The sequence below is a fragment of the Garra rufa genome, chromosome 12 (assembly GCF_049309525.1).
Source record: "Garra rufa chromosome 12, GarRuf1.0, whole genome shotgun sequence".
Classification (NCBI taxonomy): Eukaryota; Metazoa; Chordata; class Actinopteri; order Cypriniformes; family Cyprinidae; genus Garra; species Garra rufa.
In genome coordinates, this window is record NC_133372.1 from 7,994,266 (window position 1) to 8,016,309 (window position 22,044).

General features: G+C 37.7%; 2 protein-coding genes across 3 annotated transcripts in view; one reads left to right on the forward strand and one right to left on the reverse strand.

Moving 5' to 3' along the window:
* The window catches only part of ccdc85al (coiled-coil domain containing 85A, like), a 28,949-nt gene extending 24,045 nt beyond the window's left edge, over positions 1-4,904 (reverse strand). For both annotated transcript variants that reach the window (XM_073852118.1, XM_073852119.1), the window contains exons 1-2: positions 4,243-4,904; positions 2,055-3,057 (exon numbers count right to left, since the gene is read on the reverse strand). In XM_073852118.1, coding sequence (XP_073708219.1) covers positions 2,055-3,057; positions 4,243-4,479 — 1,240 coding nt within the window. In that variant the 5' untranslated portion in view covers positions 4,480-4,904. The remainder of the gene's footprint in view (positions 1-2,054; positions 3,058-4,242) is intronic.
* Positions 4,905-10,702: 5,798 nt separating this feature from the next.
* sec23b (SEC23 homolog B, coat complex II component) lies at positions 10,703-20,557 on the forward strand. The gene is made up of 19 exons (XM_073851559.1): positions 10,703-10,922; positions 12,042-12,273; positions 12,460-12,517; positions 12,631-12,717; positions 13,577-13,813; positions 13,936-14,018; positions 14,132-14,276; positions 15,127-15,285; positions 15,390-15,505; positions 15,618-15,741; positions 16,267-16,347; positions 16,438-16,527; positions 16,635-16,741; positions 17,059-17,212; positions 17,352-17,429; positions 18,827-18,988; positions 19,077-19,163; positions 19,437-19,658; positions 19,754-20,557. Exons 2-19 carry the CDS (start codon positions 12,053-12,055, stop codon positions 19,841-19,843), a joined length of 2,301 nt encoding a protein of 766 aa, XP_073707660.1. The 5' UTR covers positions 10,703-10,922; positions 12,042-12,052; the 3' UTR covers positions 19,844-20,557.
* Positions 20,558-22,044: the final 1,487 nt, after the last annotated feature.

Below are 22,044 nucleotides of genomic sequence, written 5' to 3' on the forward strand. Positions count from 1 at the left end.
ATTTGAGCACAGAATCGACTTTGCACTGCTGCCCGATCGCATCAAGCATCAACCAAAATTGCATCCAGCCATCCAGTGGTTTACAGGAAAATAATACCCTAGGGCATCTTTAGCCCTGTTGTACCCTACCATTGCATTAGATATTTTTTATGTCTTTTGGTAATGGTAATGCTAATTCTATGATTTTTAATATGTGGTATTCCATGGACCTTTAAGTACTAAACACTTTGCACAGAAATTTGCATGTCATAAATAAAGCAAAATAGGACACTGTCTGAATAGGAAAGTCTAACACAGTGTCCAGTTGCTTAGTTTTGATTTTCACTGATACCAGTCATAGGTCTGGTGTCTCTGGAGAAATAATTAACTGTGTTTCAAGGTGGATGAGCCAATCATGAGTAACTTCAGCAGAATCTCTGGCAATCTGACTGTGGGTGGTAGGCTAGTCTAAAGGAAACTGCAAAGACCTCAACAACAGTAATACGTGACAAAAAAGGGTTTGGTTGACCTCACGTGTCATTTGCTGCCTTCACATGCTATCGAAGATATTGGAAACTGGACATGAATGGCCTCAGAAGCTTTCTGATTGGGAAACTCAAGAGATAAGAGCTAAGCAATCCATAAACGTTTAATATAACATTAATGGTGTCTTTTACTGAAATATGTAGTAAAAATAAAAAATTTATATTATTTTTGGCACCATTATTTCAATGATGTGAAATGGTTGCACTTGGTCAGCCATTGGCGATACCTGTTGCTATTCTGCAACACAACTCTGAAAATAAAACACTGATGCGATGCCACATTTTCAGTCAAAGGGCATCAAGAGAAGCAATGTTTATCTTCACTGCTTTCCTAGCGATAAGAAGAGGAGAAAAGAATGGGAAGATGCCTGTGAACGAATAAAACTTCCTAAAGACCTGCGTCTTTGTTCTTTCCACTTTAGCCCTGATGCCTATGAGGCTTTTAGTAGACAACAGATACTGAAAAAGCTTACAAATGGCAGAGACAAGAAACACTAGATGCCATCCTGAAGGTGTTTCTCACTGCAGATTTCACTCGATATTGTATGTATTTTACACAGCATTTGTAACATTTTATTTGACCGTCCGATGTCCTGCAGGGTTTAGCGCCAACCTGTCCAAACACTTTCTCCCAGATGTATCTGGTAATCATGATTAGCTGTTTCAGGCTGTTTCGAGGTACACTTTGCAGGACAGTGCCAGGAACAGGATCGGACACCCCTCATCTGAGGTTGTTGTGGGTAATGTTTATATGGTTGCCAGTGAATGTGATGCTACATTTTATTCAAAATCTGTTGGATATTGACTTTCTTGTGTATGTTTTGGCTCTAATAAGATTTCCCCCAAAAAAATACACTTGCAATCCTCCATGATTCCTATTCTTTCCAACAACAAATCACTTTAATGTGACAAACTTGTCATCAAGACTTCAGAAGTGGAAAGTAGGACATTTTTGAACGTCAATTTTTTGATCAGACCTCTTTATGCGCTATTTCTCATTTTACCATTTATCCGATCATATATTTGGCTTTTTAGCTAATACTGCTGAAAGTGGGATAAAAAATAGAGAAAGCTGAAATATTTCTCAGGCATAAAAGCACACAATAAATGTTTTCATATATGTGACCCTCGACCACAAAACCAGTCATAAGTTTTTTCTTAAAGCCGAATAAATAAGTTTTCCATTGATGTATAGTTTGTTAGGATAGGACAAAATTTGGCTGAGATTTGGTTGAGATTCTGAGGGTGCAAAAAATAAAAAATATTGAGGAAATCGCCTTTAAAGCTGTCCAAATGAAGTTCTTAGCCATGCTTATTACTAATATGCAAAAATTAAGTTTTGATACATTTACTGTTGTAAATCTACAAAATATCTTTTTAATATCCCAATGATTTTTGGCATAAAATAAAGATTGATAATTTTGACCCTTACTATGTATTTTTGGCTATTGCTACAAAGAACCCCATGCTACTTAAGACTGGTTTTGTGGTCTAGGGTCACATATGTGTCATTTTGCAAATCAGACCCACCATTCACTCCATTGTAAAGGCTCCGATGGTGTGGCGACAGCTCATCTCCTGCCAGTCTCCTTGGTGAAGTCTCTCTACCAGGGCTGCCAAACTTCCCATGTTCAGGGCTCATGCTGTACTGGTGCCTCAGCATCTCAGGACTACTTCCTCCCAGCTTGCTTTTGTCATGGTGAAGCTCTGACGTTCCTAGTAGTAGGTGTCTAGCTTCAGGACTCCCAGGCCCACTTCCTAAGCTGCCCCTATGCCTCTGGATGTAGAGCTCAGGACTCATGGTCTGTCCTGGAGCAAGATGGTGCTTCGGGTGAGTCTCCGGACTCCGGTGGCCCAGGGATCTCCCATACTTTTCTGGACTCAGCCCTCTAATCAGCCGATGATCAGGCACAGATATGGAGCCACAGCGTGGTCGGCAGGGCTGGGGCAGTACGAAAGGATACTCCAAGCTGGTGCTTCTGTGCCGTACGGGAGGGTCAGGGCTGGAGATCTCCACCCGATCTCCTTCCCCTCTTTTCACAGGACGAGCCTTCTGGATCTCCGGGCTTTTATTGCCAGTTCCTCCGCTAGACAGTGGCTGCTGTTGCTGCTTATGGTGTGGATGCTCAGAGCTGTCAGCACTTCCAGCGCTAGAAGTGCTGCTTCCGTCCCCAACATCCCGCATCAAACCAGGCACCAGAAGCCCACTCTGGCTGTCAATGGAGTTGCGACATCCAATGGAACCAGTCCCACCTTGGACTCCTTCACCTCCACTGCCTGTTTTCTCCTCGTCTATGAGCAGACAAAGTTCCCTTAGCTCCAGGTTTTCCCGAATGACCTCCTCCTGCTTGCGCTCCAGTTCTGTCAGCTTCTGAAGGTACAGTGACACCTCCTTACGCATAACGCTGGCACTGAAGCGGCCCAGACGCTGCCACTCACGCGACACTCGCTTGCCCTTTTGCCGGTCATCATCCAGGAAACAACACAGGTCTCGCAGTTCCCGATTGTCATCCTGCAGCTTCTGGTTGACCTCCTTCAACATAGAAAATTGTGTTTACAAAGTGTTTCCATATTTTAAAATGTTGCTATTCAAGGACAAAGAATAAAGACATTGACGTTTTGAGGCCACACAAACTATATGATATAATTTAATTGATTTAATAATTTATTATGAGACCAAAGTGTGGTTGAAAGGGTTGTTCAAGCAGAGATCTAATGTATATTTTGTCATTTATATAAGGCAGAATAGTTTCAAATGTATGATCTTTTTAGGTACCACATTTAATAAGCATCTACTTGTCAATAAAATCAACAAATCACCCAACATATGTGACCCTGGACCCCAAAACCAGTCATAAGTAGCACAAGTAAATCTGTAGTGATAGCCAACAATACACTGTATGGGTCAGAATTACTGATTTTTCTTTTATGCCAAAAATCATTAGGATATTAAGATCATGTTCCATTAAGATATTTTGCCCATTTTCCTCTGTAAATATATCAACACTTAATTTTTGATTAGTAATATGCATAACTAAGAATGTCATTGGACAACTTTAAAGGCAATTTTCTCAATATTTAGATTTAGATTTTTTTTTTTTTTGCACCCTCACATTCCAGATTTTCAAAGAGTTGTATCTCAGCCAAATATTGTCCTATCCTAACAAACCATACATCAATGGAAAGTCTATTAATTCGGATTGATCTCAGTTTTAAAAAATGTACCCTTAATGTCTGATTTTGTGGTCCAGTGTCACATATGAGAAAACCAATTCCATCTGGCATCAATGATACAAACCTTCGCTGAATTTAGAGATTAAAGAGCTTTGAAATATTTGCAGTGAATGTCAACTAAGCTGTTGCATGTTTTTTTATAATCTGTTCCTTTTTGCATTTGTACATTATTGTTTTATTATATGCAACATTCATGGTTAAAAATTGGGAAATGCTCACATTCACACACAACAGGTGTTTTAAAATTACAGTTCAATTACAAAAAAATATGATTCTTGTCTGGAATAAAAACAAATTGCTTATCAGTGTTTTTTTTTTTTTTTTTCAGAAGCTTTTTGTTTGAATCAGAAGCTAAGTATATAATGCAGCAAGAAAATATTCAAGGTGTTATTCCTGCAGGAAGAATGATGTGCACCTAGGTGCTTCTGGCGCATCCTCAGAGAGCGCAGGTGTGCTCCAGACACCCATGATCTCATCTGCTCACCTTCAGCCCCCGGATCTCGTTCAGATGCAGCTGGAGGCTGCGGTTCACCTCCCGAATCAGATTACTGTGATCCAGAATGACGCTCATTTTATCGGCTTCGGACTTTCGGAGTCGCTGCACCAGCTCCTCTTTGCTCCATTGGAGGAGCTCTTCATCGGTGAGGTTGGAGATGTCTTCCGCTGGACTTTCCGGCGCCTTGGATCCAGGCTGTGCTTGTAGAGATTGCGCTTTCTCCATGAGAAGAGGCGAGCTGCTGCTGTGATACCAGGTGCTGATCAAATATTAATGAGGCAGGCAGCATCCGCTGTGTTAGGAGGAGTCAGGGAGACAGAGGACGCATCGTGGAGTGATGCCCGTATCCGATGCCCTTAGAGTGGGAGTCGCCTCGACTTTTCCCAAAGCAACAGCTGATGCAGCTGACGAGTAGAAGGAAGGGCGGCATACAGAACAAGTCCGCCCAGATTTTTCAGCATCGACCCCCATTCATAGTTCTCGTAAGTTTGGAAAAGTGACGGTAACGGGTAGCCGCTGAGATGTGGGTGGTTTCAGGCGGCCCGATGCGCTCGCCTCCGTCCGCCTCTGCGCGCTCCAGCATCCTCATGGAGATGGAGGAGGAGAGACCGCAGCATCCTCAGCCAGGGCTCCGGAGAAATGAGCGTGACTGCAGCGACTGAGTAAATTCTCTCTCTCTCTCTCTCTCTCTCTCTCTCTCTCTCTCTCTCTCTCTCTCTCTCTTTCTCTCTCTCTCGCTCTCTATGCTTGTGTGTCGTGCATGTTTGTGTGTGTGAGTTGCCAAGAGGTGATGCTGTTCACAAAGTTGCATTTAAATTTGTGTCGAGCGCCATCTATGGACACATTGAGGTGCTATAGATGAATAGGCTTAACATTTTTTCTTCTGTTGAAACAAATTTGTTAGACATGAACAGTGTTGGGCTAGTTACTCAAAGAAAGTAATATATTACGTATTACTAGTTACTCCTTTAAAAAGTATTATTGTTACTGTACGTATTACTTTCTGGCAACAGTAATTAGTTACATTAATGTTTACATTACTAATTTTTCACAACCCACAGAAGTTGTAACTGTTTATCTTCCACGTAAAATTCCTCTAGAATGTTACTAACAACATATTTCTGCCTCAACATTTGACCAAAATTCACATTGGATCGCAGTCAGAAGTTATTACAAACACTCCATAGTGATTGATAGTGACATTCAAGTAGAAGTGTTTTATTATTCTCATTAATTGTCATGTGTAGCTTGATTGTTGTTTACTGTTTACTTTTCCAAAAAGAGTTTTAATTATAATAATATAATGTACCACATGCTGATCAGAAGGATGTGGGTGGATGTAATACCAGAGTACAGTAAAGCTACAACTTACACAACAGTGTTCAGATCATCTGTTTTTCCTTACAAAATCAATATAATGCAATATTTCTATGTGCTATGTAAGCTTTTCCATATTCCAAGCTTGCCTGCTGCACTGGGGACATCGCATGCATGTGCCCTTTTTAAAAAAATTAAATCTAGGAATTATTTAATTGTTGGATTTTTAAGTCAGTGCATGGGGTTGAGGCATCAAAAGTAACTAAGCTATTTTATGGATGGTAGAGGTAGATTTTTACTGAAATCTTATTAGTAATTAGTTACACTACTTCTGCAATAACAAGTAACTAGTTACGGCCCAACACTGGACATGAACTTAAAGGGATAGTTCACTCAAAAATGAAAATTCGGTCATTAATTAAACACCCTCATGTAGTTCCAAACCAAGACCTTCATTCATCTTCGGAACACAAATTAAGATATTTTTGATGAAATCCAAGAGCTTTCTGATCTTCCATAGACAGCAAGAGTCCTACCACGTTTTAAGGTCCAGAAAGGTACCAAAAAACATCAACAAAATAGTCCATGTGACATCAGTAGTTCAACCGTAATTTTATGAAGCCACGAGAAACCACAATGCATGCGCATGCTTTGATCTGCATGTAAACAATGCGTGCATGTGGTGTCGCTGATGTAGAACATGCTGCGCCCTGTTTACATTCAGAGGAAAGCATGTGCATGCGTCATGATATTCTCCAAGATGGCACTAGAGTGACGCGGAGGAAAAGAATTGTTAAATAAAGTTGTTATTTTAGTTTTTTGTGTTAAAAAAGTATGCTTGCAGCTTTATACAATTACAGTTGAACCACTGATGTCTCATTGACTATTTTGTCAATGTTCTTGGTACCTTACATGAAGCCTTGCTGTCTATGGCGGGTCAGAGAGCTCTCAGATTTCATCAAGAATATCTAGGTTATATAGGTTTGGAACGACATGAAGGTGAGTAACTAATGACAGAAATTTCATTTTTGGGTGAACAATCCCTTTAAGGTAAGGTAATTATGTAATTAGAGCAAAATTTTAACCATTCAGTGAATAGTAATATGTAATCATATTAGTTTGACTCATTATACATTTTGATGTAAATCCTCTTTCAGATTTTTGAGAAGTTACGTATTCTTAAAAAAGCAGTTCATGTTGGCCACTGAGGCTTTTTTTTTATTACAATTTAACTTTTTGTCACATTCAGTTAACATTCACAATCAGTGACATTTGACCTGGCTAATTTTTGACCCTGAATGAAACCATACTAAATACATATTAAACAAGATTCTTTGTATTGTGACTTTATCCATTCTTTTTCACAGTCAATATTAATGAGCATAATTCAATAATTATTTAAATGCTTTGCTTATTTTACATGTATATTTTTATTCATATTATTTGTTATCTTATAATAATATAGTACATTATCTTAGATCAACTAGATTTCAACTAATTTTTTTTAAATCTGCTGAATAAATAAGCTTTCCATTGATGTATACTTTGTTATGATAGGGCAATATTTGTCCGAGATACAACTATTTGAAAATCTGGAATCTGAAGGTGCAAAAAAATCAAAATATTGAGAAAATTGTTGTCCAAATGACGTTCTTATCAATGCCTATTACTAATCAAAAATTAAGTTTTTATGTTGGCTATTTATGGTAGGAAATTTACAAAATAGTTTCATGGCACATGAGCTTTACTTAATATCCTAATGATTTTTGGCATAAAAAAAAATCTATAATTTTGACCCATACAATGTATTTTTGGGTATTACCACAAATTAGTACCTTCTTAGTTTTGTGGTCCAGGGTCACATATTGTGTGTGTGTGTGTGTGTGTGTGTGTGTGTGTGTGTGTGTGTGTGGGCATGTTTTTGTGACATATCAGGACACAAATGTGTGTAATAACATGGGTATGACATAGGTATTACAAGGAGAGGGTGACTTATGAGGACATTGCCCATGTCCCCACTTTTCAAAAGGCTTATAAATCACACAGAATAAGTTTTTTTGAGAATGTAAAGATATGCACAGTCTCCTGTGAGGGCTAGGTTTAGGTGTAGGGAAGGTGTAGGGTGATAGAAAGTACGGTTTGTACAGTATAAAAACCATTACGTCTATGGAATGTCCCCACAATTCACAAAAACACCCTTGTGTGTGTGTGTGTGTGTGTGTGTGTGTGTGTGTGTGTGTGTGTGTGTGTGTGTGTGTGTGTGTGTGTGTACCTGGTATTCATCACGTTGTGGGGACCAAATGTCCCCACAAGGATAGGAATACCAGTAGATTTTGACCTTGTGGGGACATTTCTCAGGTCCCCATGAGAAAACAGGCTTATAAATCATGCACAATGAGTTTTTTTGATGAAGTAAAAGTGTGCACAATCTCCTGTGAGGGCTAGGTTTAGGTGTAGGGTAGGTGTAGGGCGATAGAAAGTACGGTTTGTACAGTATAAAAACCATTACGCCTATGGAATGTCCCATAAAACATGTAAACCCAACATGTGTGTGTGTGTGTGTGTGTGTGTGTGTGTGTGTGTGTGTGTGTGTGTGTGTGTGTGTGTGTGCGTGTGTGCGTGCGTGCGTGCGTGCGTGCGTGCGTGTGTGTGTGTGTGTATATTAGATCACACTATGTATATCCTATTTTACATATATGTGACCCTGGAGCACAAAACCAGTCTTAAGTAGCACCAGTGTTGTTTTTGACAACCATCTTAGATTTAGTCTTAGTCTTAGTCTTTTGGACTAAAATGCTTCTTAGTTTTAGTCAAATTTTAGTCACTTCTATATGTGATAGTTTTAGTCCAATTTTAGTCGACGAAAAATGTCAAAAAGGTTTTAGTCTAGTTTTAGTCGACGAAAAGTCAAAAAGGTTTTAGTGTAGTTTTAGTCAAAAAAAGGGAAAAAAGTAGTCTTTTAACAAATTAATGTAGGTCAGTAAGTATTTTGCTGTTGGGTAGTGTCACTTATAAGTTCTGAAAATATCAGATCTATAGTTCAACACAATGTGAGCTTCCGGATCGACTATTTTCACCAATAATTACAATAATGAAGGAATGTTTTAGAACATAAAAGACAAACAAGGATGGAATGCTAAAACGGCTTGCCATACTAGTATAGCAAAGAGTATTTAATGCTAAAATGGCTTGCCATAGCGTCAACGAAAACTCACACACGTCTTGTCATGTTTTAGTCATCAACGAGCCATTTTTATCTCGTCATCGTCTCGTTATCGTCATGAAAAAAAGTGGCGTCAACGAAATGATTTCGTCATCGTCATCGTTGACGAAAACAACACTGAGTAGCACAGGTATATTTGTAGCAACAGGCAAAAATACAATATATGGGTCAAAATTATTCATTTTTCTTTTATGCCAAAAATCATTCATTCACCCTTGAAAAATTTTGGAAATTTCCTACCATAAATATATCAAAAATTAATTTTTGATTAGTAATATGCATTGCTAAGAACTTCACCAGATTCACCAGATTCAACTTAAAAACCTAAGTTCAGCAGCTGCCTTAAAAATTTAAGTTGAATCAGCTTAAAACTACAAGTCATTTTAACGTATTACAATAAAAATGAGTTGATTTAACTTATGAGTTGGAATGACTTAAGTTGATTTAACTTAACATTTAAAGGCAGCTGCTAAACTTAAGTTTTTAAGTTAAAACTGGTGAAAACTTTTCACAGTGTTTGGACAACTTTAAAAGTGATTTTTTTTTTCAATATTTCGATTTTTTGCACCCTCAGAAAGTTGTATCTCAGCCAAATGTTGTCCTATCCTAACAAACCATATCAATGGAAAGCTTATTTATTCAGCTTTCAAGTTTATAAATCTCTTTTCTTTTTTTTTTAATTGACCCTTATGACTGGTTTTGTGGTCCAGGGTCACATATATCCTCCTGTCTACCAGCAATGGAGTTTTGTCCTCTGTAGAGGACAAAAGTTTTTAGCGATTTCTCTGAGACCTTACATGTCAGCGTCTGGATGTCCTGCAGAGCACATTCAGGGCTTTTCAGAGATACCAAATGATTGGACGTTTCACCATGACCACTCCCTCTCCTTGGTCTTTAAAAATGGCTGACATTAATTTAGTGATCAAATTTAACACCCTTATGGAAATATGATAATATTTTGTAATGATAATTTAAATCTGAATTTTTTCACTTTGTTTCTTATAAAACAACATCTCAGGAAAATGTTATGGGGTTTCAAATTAAAATATGACTTTCTGTTATGAAACAGGACATTAATTTCATGCATGTCCACTGTAGAGAACACCAGGACTTGGTGCAGGTTTATTACACATTTTGGGAAACACAACAAGTGAATAGGGAAAGAAATTATATTTCAATATTGCTATGAAATATTAGATATTATAATGAAAATCTTGCCAATTATTACTCCCAGTATTACACTTATTTGTTCATTATATATTGCCCCAAAAACACATTAATATGCTAATTATACACAGTTTATAGATACATTGTTTATAATTGGAAAACCTGTTTATTTTCATAAAGAAAAATGGTTTATCAAATCTTTCTGTAAATATCTTTTAAAAAATAGTTGAGAATCATCTTTATATAAAGTTTGGTATTGAAAATAAAAATTGGTTTGGGAGATTAAAACAAAAATTGGACTGTTTTTGCCTTTTTATGTCTATTCATGTCTTTTTATTTAAAAAAAAAGAAAGATTTTTTTTAAAGTCCCGATGTCCTCTACAGAGGACATAGCATAACATATATAAAATATAATTTTTCAAAAATTGTATTTTTCAATTTTGTTCTTATACTCTAAACAATGTAATGACATGGGAAAAAAAACTAAAATCTAAAAAAAAAAATTCCTGGTAGTCAGGAGGATATTCATTTGATTATTATAGCAAATATTATGTAATATAATATAAAATTGATTGTATAATAGCATAAAAAATAATACGTTTTTATGTAACCTTTGTCACGACTCAAGCCCCGTCAAAGCATTGTATAGCTCAACTATTGAAAGTATGTCAAACATTTGTGGTCACAGGTGTCTACGCAGAACTCATTTGCATCTGACGCTGCTATAGAAACTCCTCAGCGCACTTACGCACAGAAATTCGACACTGCGGCGGAACGTTCCTTTGACGTCAGACGCAGGCAGCCAATAGTGGCGCACGGAGTGTGTAGTAACACGTCACTCTTCGGAGCTCCAGGAACCGGCTGGGGTCGAATCCTGCTCGACGAAATCATTTTCACTTTTCAATGGTCGTGTGACCGCGGTCATCATATTTAATTTATTGAAGCCTCATCGATTAAAAAGGTACGGTACGTCTATCATTGTGTTGTAGTAAGATTAATGAAATCGGGGTTCGTTGATGTGGTGGATTTAAACCCGCAGACCCCGGATTAGGTTGGCGGAAGTCAGATGTTGCTGTGAGAGTAACGCTAACGTTACGGGTTACACGGGTGTGTTTTAGCAGTATGTTTTAACACTAATGTTTGAGATATTCAGTTTTTTTTTAAAGAATATAACTGTCTTACATCTTGTTTTTACCCTGCTTTCTTTATCTCTGGTGTAATGAGAGTGTGATGGAAGTAGCTAGCGCCAGCTTGCTCACTAAAATGTAGATATACGTGTGACGTCACGACGATGATCTTATTTATTTCTTGTTTATTTATTAATATATAAATACCAACGTGTTAATGGCACTGGCAGTATAATATATTTAAGATCCTTAATTAGTTGTAATTAATTGTTATTAAATGTGCTGACCACAATTTGTTGGACTTATTTCGAATTTTGTATTATGTTTTTATATTTTGTGGCTTTTGACATGTACAGTCTTTCTAGTGTTGAGTTGTGGAAACTCTTATCATTATGCAACCAAACAGTCAATAAAGTATTGGGCCATGATTTAGTGTTTAGGACAGGCATTTCCAGGCACCCTCTGATTTGGGGTTATCAGTGGCCAAAGTCTCCTCTAATACTTCAAAGTGCTTTGTGCTTAGTCAGCAAACCTGTGAGTGGAGAAATTGTGTAGGTATTGTAGGACAGGTGTGTCCCAGCAGTAGTACATTCAGCTCAAAAATAGCATCTGGTTTTGCTTCTAAACACATCTACGCATAACTCTAATCAACAAGTCCTTAATGACGTTTTGGGCTTGGCGAGGGCAACCACTCATGTCAAGTATCTTTGTTCAAAGATGACAGTTGCGTGAAAGAATTCCAAGTGTAGGAACAAACATAAAAGAATGCAATTTCCGTTCACATTGCTGACATGGGCGAAATTGTTCTTGTCACTCAGGTATTTGCTGTTAATTTTAGGCACTGCTATCCTACTTGTCCAGTTTTGGAGACACAACCCATTAGGTGTGGTTTAGAGTTAAAAAGACTTTGCAGTTCGCTGTTTACTCATTTGGCTGTTTCTGGTCGTTCACAGTTCACACTGTAATGGCGACCTACCAAGAGTTCATCCAACAGAACGAAGATCGTGATGGAATACGCTGCAGTTGGAACCTATGGCCTTCCAGCCGTCTGGAGGCCACGCGGCTAGTGGTTCCTGTTTCTTGCCTCTACACACCTCTCAAAGAGAGACCGGACCTGCCACCGGTCCAGTACGAGCCGGTCATGTGCAGCCGGGCCAACTGCAAAGCCGTACTCAACCCACTCTGGTAAGGATTGAATCAGCTTTCTAAGCAGCGTTGATGTTTGTTTGTAAAGCATGGGGTCAGTATAGATAAATATCATGATTACATTTGATTACGATATCTGAATTATTGATTAGTTGGTTTACATTAGAAAGGCTTGGTCATAGACAAGTTTAGCACTTGATTTTAACGCTTGATTTTCTTTTGTAGTCAAGTGGACTTCAGAGCTAAGATATGGGCCTGCAACTTTTGCTTCCAGAGGAACTCTGTGAGTATACATAACTGATTAAACTCATTTTCATCATTGGCTTTGCTCAATGTAATTCTCTTACATCAATCACACCTGTCACCGTGAGTAAATATCAATCTATTTCTTCACAGTTTCCTCCATCATACGCAGGCATTTCAGAAGTGAATCAACCCGCAGAATTAATGCCTCAGTTCTCCACCATTGAGTACATAGTGCAGGTAAATTTACATCTACTGTGTGTACTCTGTACTGTACATAAGCAAACTTTATTGTACAAACACATAGACTAACCACAACTCCTTTAGCTCACAGATAACTGCTTCTTTGAAGCCACGTTGTCAATCTGTGTAATGAAACTAGTGTTCAGTGTGTTTTGACAAGTGATAGCATTTTTAAATATTTAATAAATAAACCGTTTCCTTGCAACGTAAAAGCATGTAACTTCTGTCATTGTGTACAGTTCAATTCAAAAGAAGTATTTGCTCACCAAGGCGGCATTTATTTGATTAGCTATACGGTAAAATGTGACCCTGGGCCATAAAACCAGTCATAAGGGTCATTTTTTTGTAATTAAGATTCATACATCATCTGAAAGCTGAATAAATACGTTTTTCATCAATGTATGGTTTGTTAGGATATGACAGTATTTAGTCGAGATACAACTATTTGAAAATCTGCAATCTGAGGGTGCCAAAAAATCCAAATAAATCAGAAAATCGCCTTTAAATTTGTCCAAATGAAATTCTTAGCAATGCATATTACAAATCAAAAATTAGCTTTTGGTATATTTACAGTAGGAAATGTATTAAATATCTTCATGGAACATGATCTTTACTTAATATCCTAATGATTTTTGGCATCAAAGAAAAATCAAGTTTCAGCATGATGAATAAAGGGTTCTAAAGAACAGAATTTAATCAAACTTTTAAACTCCATAATGTATAAAACTCCACACTAAACCATGATGTATAAATTAATGTTTAAAATAAATAAGAACAAACGCATAAGTATTTATTCATTTATAACAGTATGTCATTTTTTAATTACCATTATGTAACCTGATTTATTTCTCTTCAGCGTGGACCTCCAACCCCTCTTATCTTCCTGTATGTGGTGGACACATGTCTAGAGGAGGAAGACCTCCAGGCCCTGAAAGAATCTCTTCAGATGTCTTTGAGTCTCTTGCCGCCCAACGCCCTGGTGGGTCTCATCACCTTCGGCCGCATGATTCAGGTCCATGAGCTCAGCTGCGAAGGTATCGCCAAGAGCTACGTCTTCCGTGGCACAAAAGAGCTCACACCCAAACAGATCCAGGTCAGTGATCTTTTTTTATTGTGTTTGATTTGCCATTCCTAAAACTATAAAAATAGCTAATACGTGACTGTATAAAACCAGTATTGTTAGTTAAATTGATCAAGTGCGTCATCTGTTTGTAGGAAATGCTGGGATTGATGAATCAAGCCACCTCTGGACAGCAAGGCAAACCACTGGCCCCTCATGACACTGCTGCTTCCTGCAGGTATGAAATGGTTGTCATCAGCCATGAAGAGAAGCTTTAACATAGGATTCTCAAGAAAATTATGTACACGAAGGCAGTTGTGCTCACTTTTATTTTCTCTGCACCTGTTTTAGATTTCTGCAGCCTGTGCAAGCAGTAGACATGAACCTGACAGACATTCTTGGGGAGCTGCAGAGAGACCCCTGGCCTGTTCCTCAGGGGAAGAGACCTCTTCGTTCCACAGGCATCGCCCTTTCTATTGCTGTTGGACTACTGGAGGTACAGCCAGGACATTGTGCATGTATTAGTTCATCTTGTATGACATAATAACATCTTTATTTGACAAAAGGGAGATAGGACAAAATCTAAAAATCTGGATGTATTGCTAAAGCTCAGGAAATGCTTAGTTTTAAGTTATTATATTCAGAAATACATCACTGAACCAGTGTTCACTACACTGTGGGAGAGAATTCCTCCAGAGATTTTTCATTATAACTCTGGTCAAACTGTGAATTCAAATTGGCAGCGTGTCAGCAATGCTGGCTGTGAGATTCAAAGTCCACTTCAGCTGTCATGTCATATCAGAACAGTTGTACCTAGCACTCGACCCAGTCATTATTCTTACATAACTCTCAAGATAAGAGTCAGACTACCTACTGTGCTCTTGAGTTTGTTTGATAATAAGTCTAGCATGTCTGATTTAACTTAAGCTTGCGCTATTCCCTATAAAAGACACCAATAAAGTCATAATATGTGACCCTGGACCACAAAACCAGTCTTAAGTATCATGGTTATATCTGTAGCAATAGCCAAAAATACATTGTATGGGTCAAAATGAGCGATTTTTCTTTTATGCCAAAAATCTTTAGGATATTAAGTAAAGATCATGTTCAAAGAAGATATTTCTTAATGTAAATATATCAAAACTTAATGTTTGATTAGTAATATGCATTGCCAAGAACTTCATTTGGACTACTTTAAAGGTGATTTTCTCAATATTTAGAGACTGGTTCTTATGACTGGTTTTGTGGTCCTGGGTCACATATGTGGAAAAAGCTGCCTTAGATTGTTTAAACTAGATTAGGTTTTGAAAACATTAAATACAAATTCTCTTTCATTCTATTTGTAGGGCACTTTCCCTAACACAGGGGCCCGTGTGATGCTGTTCACCGGTGGCCCCCCAACACAGGGGCCCGGCATGGTTGTGGGAGATGAACTGAAGACCCCCATCCGCTCCTGGCACGACATCCAGAAAGACAACGCTCGCCATCTGAAGAAGGCCACTAAGGTGATTACAAATAGTAGTTTAAACTCTTTATATTTCTAGTTTTGCATAAACATTCTGTTCCTTTCCTAAAAAGCTAACAAAAAAAATTATTGACATCTTTTTAGTATTACGAGGCTCTGGCAAACCGCACAGCAGTAAACGGACACAGCGTCGACATCTACGCCTGTGCGCTGGATCAGACGGGACTGCTAGAGATGAAATGTCTATCCAATCTCACAGGGTGAGCATTGAGTGAAGATTATTGGTGTTAATATATCGTACATGACATTTTAATGTCTTCAAAATCAGCTGATTATGGTATATGGTTAAAATGGTTTCTTGTTTTGTATTAGGGGCCACATTGTCATGGGTGATTCCTTCAATACATCTCTGTTCAAGCAGACCTTCCAAAGAGTCTTCAGCAAAGACTACAATGGAGAGTTTCGTATGGCTTTCGGTGGTACATTGGAAGTGAAGGTAACATAGTTGAATTTAAAGTAGCATTTAAAAGTTTGAGGTTTGGGAGATTTTCTCAAAGAAATGAATAGTTTTATTCTGGAAGGAGCCATTAACATAATCAAAAGATACAGTAAAGACATGATAATGTTACATATTAAATCTGTTTTGAATATATGCTGTTTGTTTTGAATTTTCTAAGAATCCTCGGGCAAAAAATTTATTATTCTTGAGTGCCAAATAAGGATGATTTCTGAAGGATCATGTGACACTAATGAGTGGAGTGATGATACTGAAAATTCAGCTTTGCATCACTGGAATTAATTACATTTTAAAATATATTTAAAAAGAAATTATTTTATTATTAAATTATTTAAAATTGCAATAATATATCAGAATATTACCATTTTTATTCTTTTTGATCAAATAAATTCTTTTAAAAACAATGACAAATCTTGCCAACCCCAAACTTTTGAGCACTAGTGTAAGTTATGACATTAACCCAGTCATATTCAACCCTCTAAACTCGTTTGCCTTTCTTATCAGACTTCAAGAGAGCTAAAGGTATCTGGTGCGATCGGACCATGTGTGTCCCTCAACAACAAAGGACCCTGTGTTTCAGACACTGTAAGTCCTGAGCATGTAACATCTAATTTCACACCAGTTTTTGTAATTTGAAATATATAATATGTGAAAATATTTTGTTTTTTATCACAGGAAATGGGTGTTGGAGGAACATGTCAGTGGAAGATTTGTAGTCTCACACCTGCCACCACCCTGGCACTGTACTTTGAAGTAGTAAATCAGGTATATTGTTATATAATTATCTGTTCTATTAGATATTAAATCGGGTGTGAGAGCTTATGTTTACACTGCTACATCAATTAACCCTGGAATGTAATATATTTTTGCAGCACAACGCCCCGATTCCTCAGGGTGGTAGAGGAGCTGTTCAGTTTGTTACACAATATCAGCACTCGAACACACAGCGGCGGATCCGTGTCACTACCATTGCTAGGAAGTAAGTCTTAGCTTCAGCTTTCAGCCTCGTGAAATTCTGTCATCAGTCGATTTCAGATTAAAGTCAAGGTCTTGGTTGTTCCTTTTCATTCATAAGACTGTTCCTTTTATTGATATCAACTTTGAAAAGGCCTTGGCATTATCTAAAGTCAACACATATCAAGTTTCCATGCGCTATTTGTGTTTGCTATAGCTCAGAATAGATTTACCTGTGCAAATATGCGTAGTTTAAACCCTGAATAGCTCTTCAGCAACTCAAATTCTTAAGTGTGCGTCATTCGTTCTTGACAAACCGGTTCTTTTTATTGTCACACCTAGTTGGGCTGACGCACAGTCTCAGATCCAGCATATTGAGTCGTCGTTTGATCAAGAGGCCTCTGCCGTTCTCATGGCCCGGCTCGGCGTTTTCAGGGCGGAGTCGGAGGAGGGGCCTGACGTTCTCCGCTGGCTAGACAGGCAGCTCATTCGCTTGGTGAGTATCACAGCTATTGTAAAGAAAAGTAGGTCAATGCCTCTATTCGTTAGAGGCGATATGACAAGTCATTCAACCGTTTTTATAATGATGAATGTAGTTGCAAAACACTCAACTATTGTTTGTTGTTTGGTTTCAGTGTCAGAAGTTTGGCCAGTTCAATAAAGATGACCCAAACTCCTTCAGACTGTCTGAATCTCTCTCGCTGTACCCACAGGTAAAAACACACACTCCGTGAGATGAACTCTTATGTGTGACCCTCAACCACAAAACCAGTCATAAGGGTCAAATTTTTGAAATTGAGAATTATACTTCATCTCAAAGCTGAATAAATAATTTCCATTGATGTGTGGTTTGTTAGGATAGGACAATATTTAGCCGAGATACAACTATTTGAAAATCTGGAATCCAAAGAAATCAAAATACTGAGAAAATTGCCTTTGAAGTTCTTAGCAATGCATTTTACTAATCCAAAATTAAGTTTTGATATATTTATTTTAGGAAATTTACAAAATATCTTCATGGAATCTTTACTTAATATCCTAATGATTTTTGGCATAAAAGAAAAATCGATAATTTTGACCCATACAATGTATTTTTGGCTATTGCTACAAATATACTCGTGCTACTTAAGACTGGTTTTGTGGTCAAGAGTCACATATTTGTTATTGGTTTGTTATATGAGTCCTTAAAAAGTCTTCAGTTAAAATCTTGAAGTCTTTACTCTCCTAAATAAAAAAGTGAATGTTTACATTATGGTGTTTATATTCTAATATGTTTTAAATGCTTGTGAAAAGTTGATATTTTATTTAGTTCATCTTTTAAAGAAGCAGCTGGAAGTACTAAAACAATAGACTTTTCAAAATAAGAGTCACATTAGATGCAAATTTAACATTAACTGATTGTATTCAGTCATAATTAATTCAAAGTCAACTCTTATAGCCTCTCTCTGGGCTGCACTGTAACAGAAAGTTAAGACAAAGAAAATTATTTAACAAGTTCACTGTAGGTCTAACATACATATTACACAGTCAAACCAGTATGTATTCCAGTATTTATTCAGACACTTTCAACATTTCTCACATCATCACAGTTTATTCGCTATAGTTTAGAAAATAGTAGTAATATGTGACAAGAACTCAAAGTTAAACTTTGTCAGAACAAATTCAGCTTGATAATGTCAGATGACTTTGATATAAAGGTATGTAATGAATTAGGTTAAATAGCTGTCAACTAATGAATAGTTTAGGTCAACCAATTACCAAGCAGTGCTTAATTTTGATCCGTCTGTGGTGTAAAAAGGTTGCACTTGGGTCGCATGGTCAGGTCAAAGTATCTGAATAATTTTTGGTCCCAAATTGTATTCATTTTACTGGTAGTCCACTGTATGAAGACTTTATTTACTTTATTTTGCTATCCTCACACATAAATGAACTATAGTGTAGTAAAAAATATCAAATTATATCAGGTGTCTGAATACTATTTGGTTTGACTGTAGATTTGAATAATATTTACTTTCTTTAAACACCTTTTTATTGCATCAGCTTTAGTTTTAAACATAGAATGTACACCCTGATACCCTGTCATATTAAAACTTGTCTGTTTTCTTAACAGTTCATGTTCCACTTGAGGAGATCCCCATTCCTGCAGGTGTTCAATAACAGTCCGGACGAGTCGTCCTACTACAGGCATCACTTTGTGCGTCAGGATCTGACACAGTCGCTCATAATGGTCCAGCCCATCCTCTACTCCTACTCTTTCTACGGCCCTCCAGAGGTGATTTGAAACCCATCCATGCAACATCATAGAGCAGAATGCTGTGTAATGTAGCTTGTGCTCATCTCGTATTTATCTGGTTTCGTAGCCTGTTCTTCTGGACAGCAGCAGCATCCTTCCTGATCGCATTCTGTTGATGGACACCTTCTTCCAGTTGGTGATTTACCATGGAGAGGTAAGAATCAAATCCTTATAAAATATCCAAATTATTTAGATTTTAGATTCAAATCTCTGGATCCTACCCATGAGGAGAACCTGGCCACTAAATAATTTTAGAGCAGCTTTCTTGTTGAAACTGCACTTATTTGATGCCTAAACATGTTAACTAGGGAGGCAGCTCACTAGATTTTGAATCAGAACTGTTAATTTTAGGAGGTTCCTCAAATGTTCAATAACATTTATTAGAGTTTTGTTCAGTTTAGTGATGGTGTTATTGTCATCTTCACAGACTATTGCACAGTGGAGGAAGGCTGGATACCAGGAGATGGCAGAGTATGAGAACTTCAAGCAGCTCCTTCAGGCTCCTCTGGACGATGCTCAGGAGATCTTGCAGACACGTTTCCCTATGCCCAGATACATTGACACCGAGCACGGCGGTTCACAGGCCCGCTTCCTCCTCTCCAAAGTCAACCCCTCCCAGACCCACAACAACCTCTACGCCTGGGGCCAGGTACACACCTTTAGTTATGACAGAGCGTTATGTTCGTTATGTTTTTTTAAATGACAAGAATGTTTGATCTCTAATATCACATCCCCTCCCTGTAGGAATCTGGAGCACCGATTCTCACAGACGACGTGAGTCTGCAAGTTTTTATGGACCATCTCAAGAAACTGGCTGTTTCGAGTTCAGCATAAACTTTCTCCAGGAGATCAATGAAGGATGTACATTTAAGGAAAGAAAAAAGAACGAACTTTTGACCTTATCTTCTGGAGAAATGTCCATATCCAAACTTTACTGAATAAAACGCATCTGTTTAGGAGGTCCTCCAGAGAAACGGTTGTTAGATGTTTTCTAATTCTCATTTACACAAGTAATTATGATTTGTCTGTCATGTTTGTTTGCGTATTTAATTAATTAAGTTTAGTTTGTGTCTAACAGAAAGTGTTACATGTTAAACCTTAATAACAAACCGTCTGATTTCCCAAAGAGAGAATGTCTTTTGTCATCTCCTTGCTTGTGTCGCTCTTTCCCAGGCATGTTTAGACTGAAATTCCTGTTGTATCCTCTCGTCCATTTTTTTCTTTTTCTTTTGCATTGCACAGATCGACAGTTTTCTCACTCTCATGAACTGTACCTGTGATCTGCTCATTTGCAGGGAGAAACAGTATTTCATAGTCCTGTTCCTTCAGTCCTGTAATTTAAATGAACGTTGTATGTAAAGAATTTAAATGTGACTTGTGACCCACATTCCAGTTTTATCTTGATCTGCAATTATGAACTAATGCTATGCATAATATTTATAGTCAAAATCTCTTGTAGGTTTACTTCATTTCAAAGGTAAAGACGAAGTTGAGCACCTTGAATGTGCAAACTCTGGTCTTGATCGAAAATAAAACATTACAAATCAACACGACTGAGGCTTTTGTACCTATTTATAGCAGGATATATTGTATGACAGAGGTTGCGTTAGACTTCAACATTGTCCGTCATTTTGACGGACAGGGTCGTAAAAATTCCGTCATAATCTATTATTACCCGTCATTTTAAATGTCATATTTTAATTATAACAACACATTTACTTGCTTTTATTCTTGTTCACATTTTCATTTTTAATCATGAACCTACAGGGCGAGCATACTGTATAGGTTTATTTATGAAGAGAACAGATGAATCTCAGTGGATCTTGCTGTTTTCAGTTCACAAATTAACAGTAGGTGCGCATAACTAATAAATCACAATAAGCGGTTAAGCTCTGTGCTTTCTTACTTTCAATATGAAAAAGTCTCAGATTTCAAATTCTGTCTATTTCATCAGGAAATTCAAGCAATAAATAAGCGTCTTGGCGCTCTTTAATGTGGCGTGATAGATCGCTGTAGTTTATACTGGTTGCTCGCATGTGCGTATCAAATGCATAGCAAAAGATTCGTCGTGACAGTTTCGTTTTTGTTCTGTTTCCAGTGCTCTGCTCCCACAATGGAGCGTGCTCGCCACCAACTGGAAAGGGGTGGGAATTACAGTTACAATTTACAACAGATCACCCGCAGTGTAATCTGTCAAAATGACGGACAGCCTTCAGATTTTTCCGTCACTGATTAAAAAAATCCGTCAATGACGGATAATTTTCGGTTAACGCGACCTCTGAATGAAATGTGGAATCATTAAAATTTAAACGAAGACAAAACACTTTATACTTATGCACATTATTTTTTAACTTAAGTTCACAATATAAGTTATCAACTGACTAGAGGTCTTCACGGGTCCAAAAATTCGTACCCGAACCCGAAGAGACCCGTAAATGTCCTGGACGGAACCGACCCGGACCCGTATTTTATTTTAAAGTGGGACCCGAACCCGTGAAGACCCGAAATATACCTTAAATGTACTAGTTGGACCCGAACTCGGCTGGGAAGACACAGACCCGACTGTACCCGATCGGCACATATTGCACAGCAAACTGTTATTAACTATAAATAAGTTGCGAAGGAAAAAAACAAAACTATTTTGGCGTAAACTACTGTTAGTAGCGTTGCATACAGACCTCCTTCACTACATTTACATGTTAGGCTGTTCTTCTCTCTTGCCGACAGAAAGACCCTTTTTAATCCACTATTCCAGCTTTAATTTAGGGCAGGCTACTCGCGGTCACGGTCGGTGACGAATGACCATTGAACTACACGATAGCCTACTTTTGCAGATTGTAATAAAGACTCGGCGCAAGTGTTTTATTTATTAGTTAATTTATTATTTATTAATATTATTAATTTATAATTAAACATTTTTTTTCCAAAAAGGCACAAAACAATGAATGCGGTAAACTTTACTGCGTGCATCTTCAATAACAGTATCTTCTTCAGTAAGATAAAGCAATACAAAACATATGTTTAGAGCTCCACCT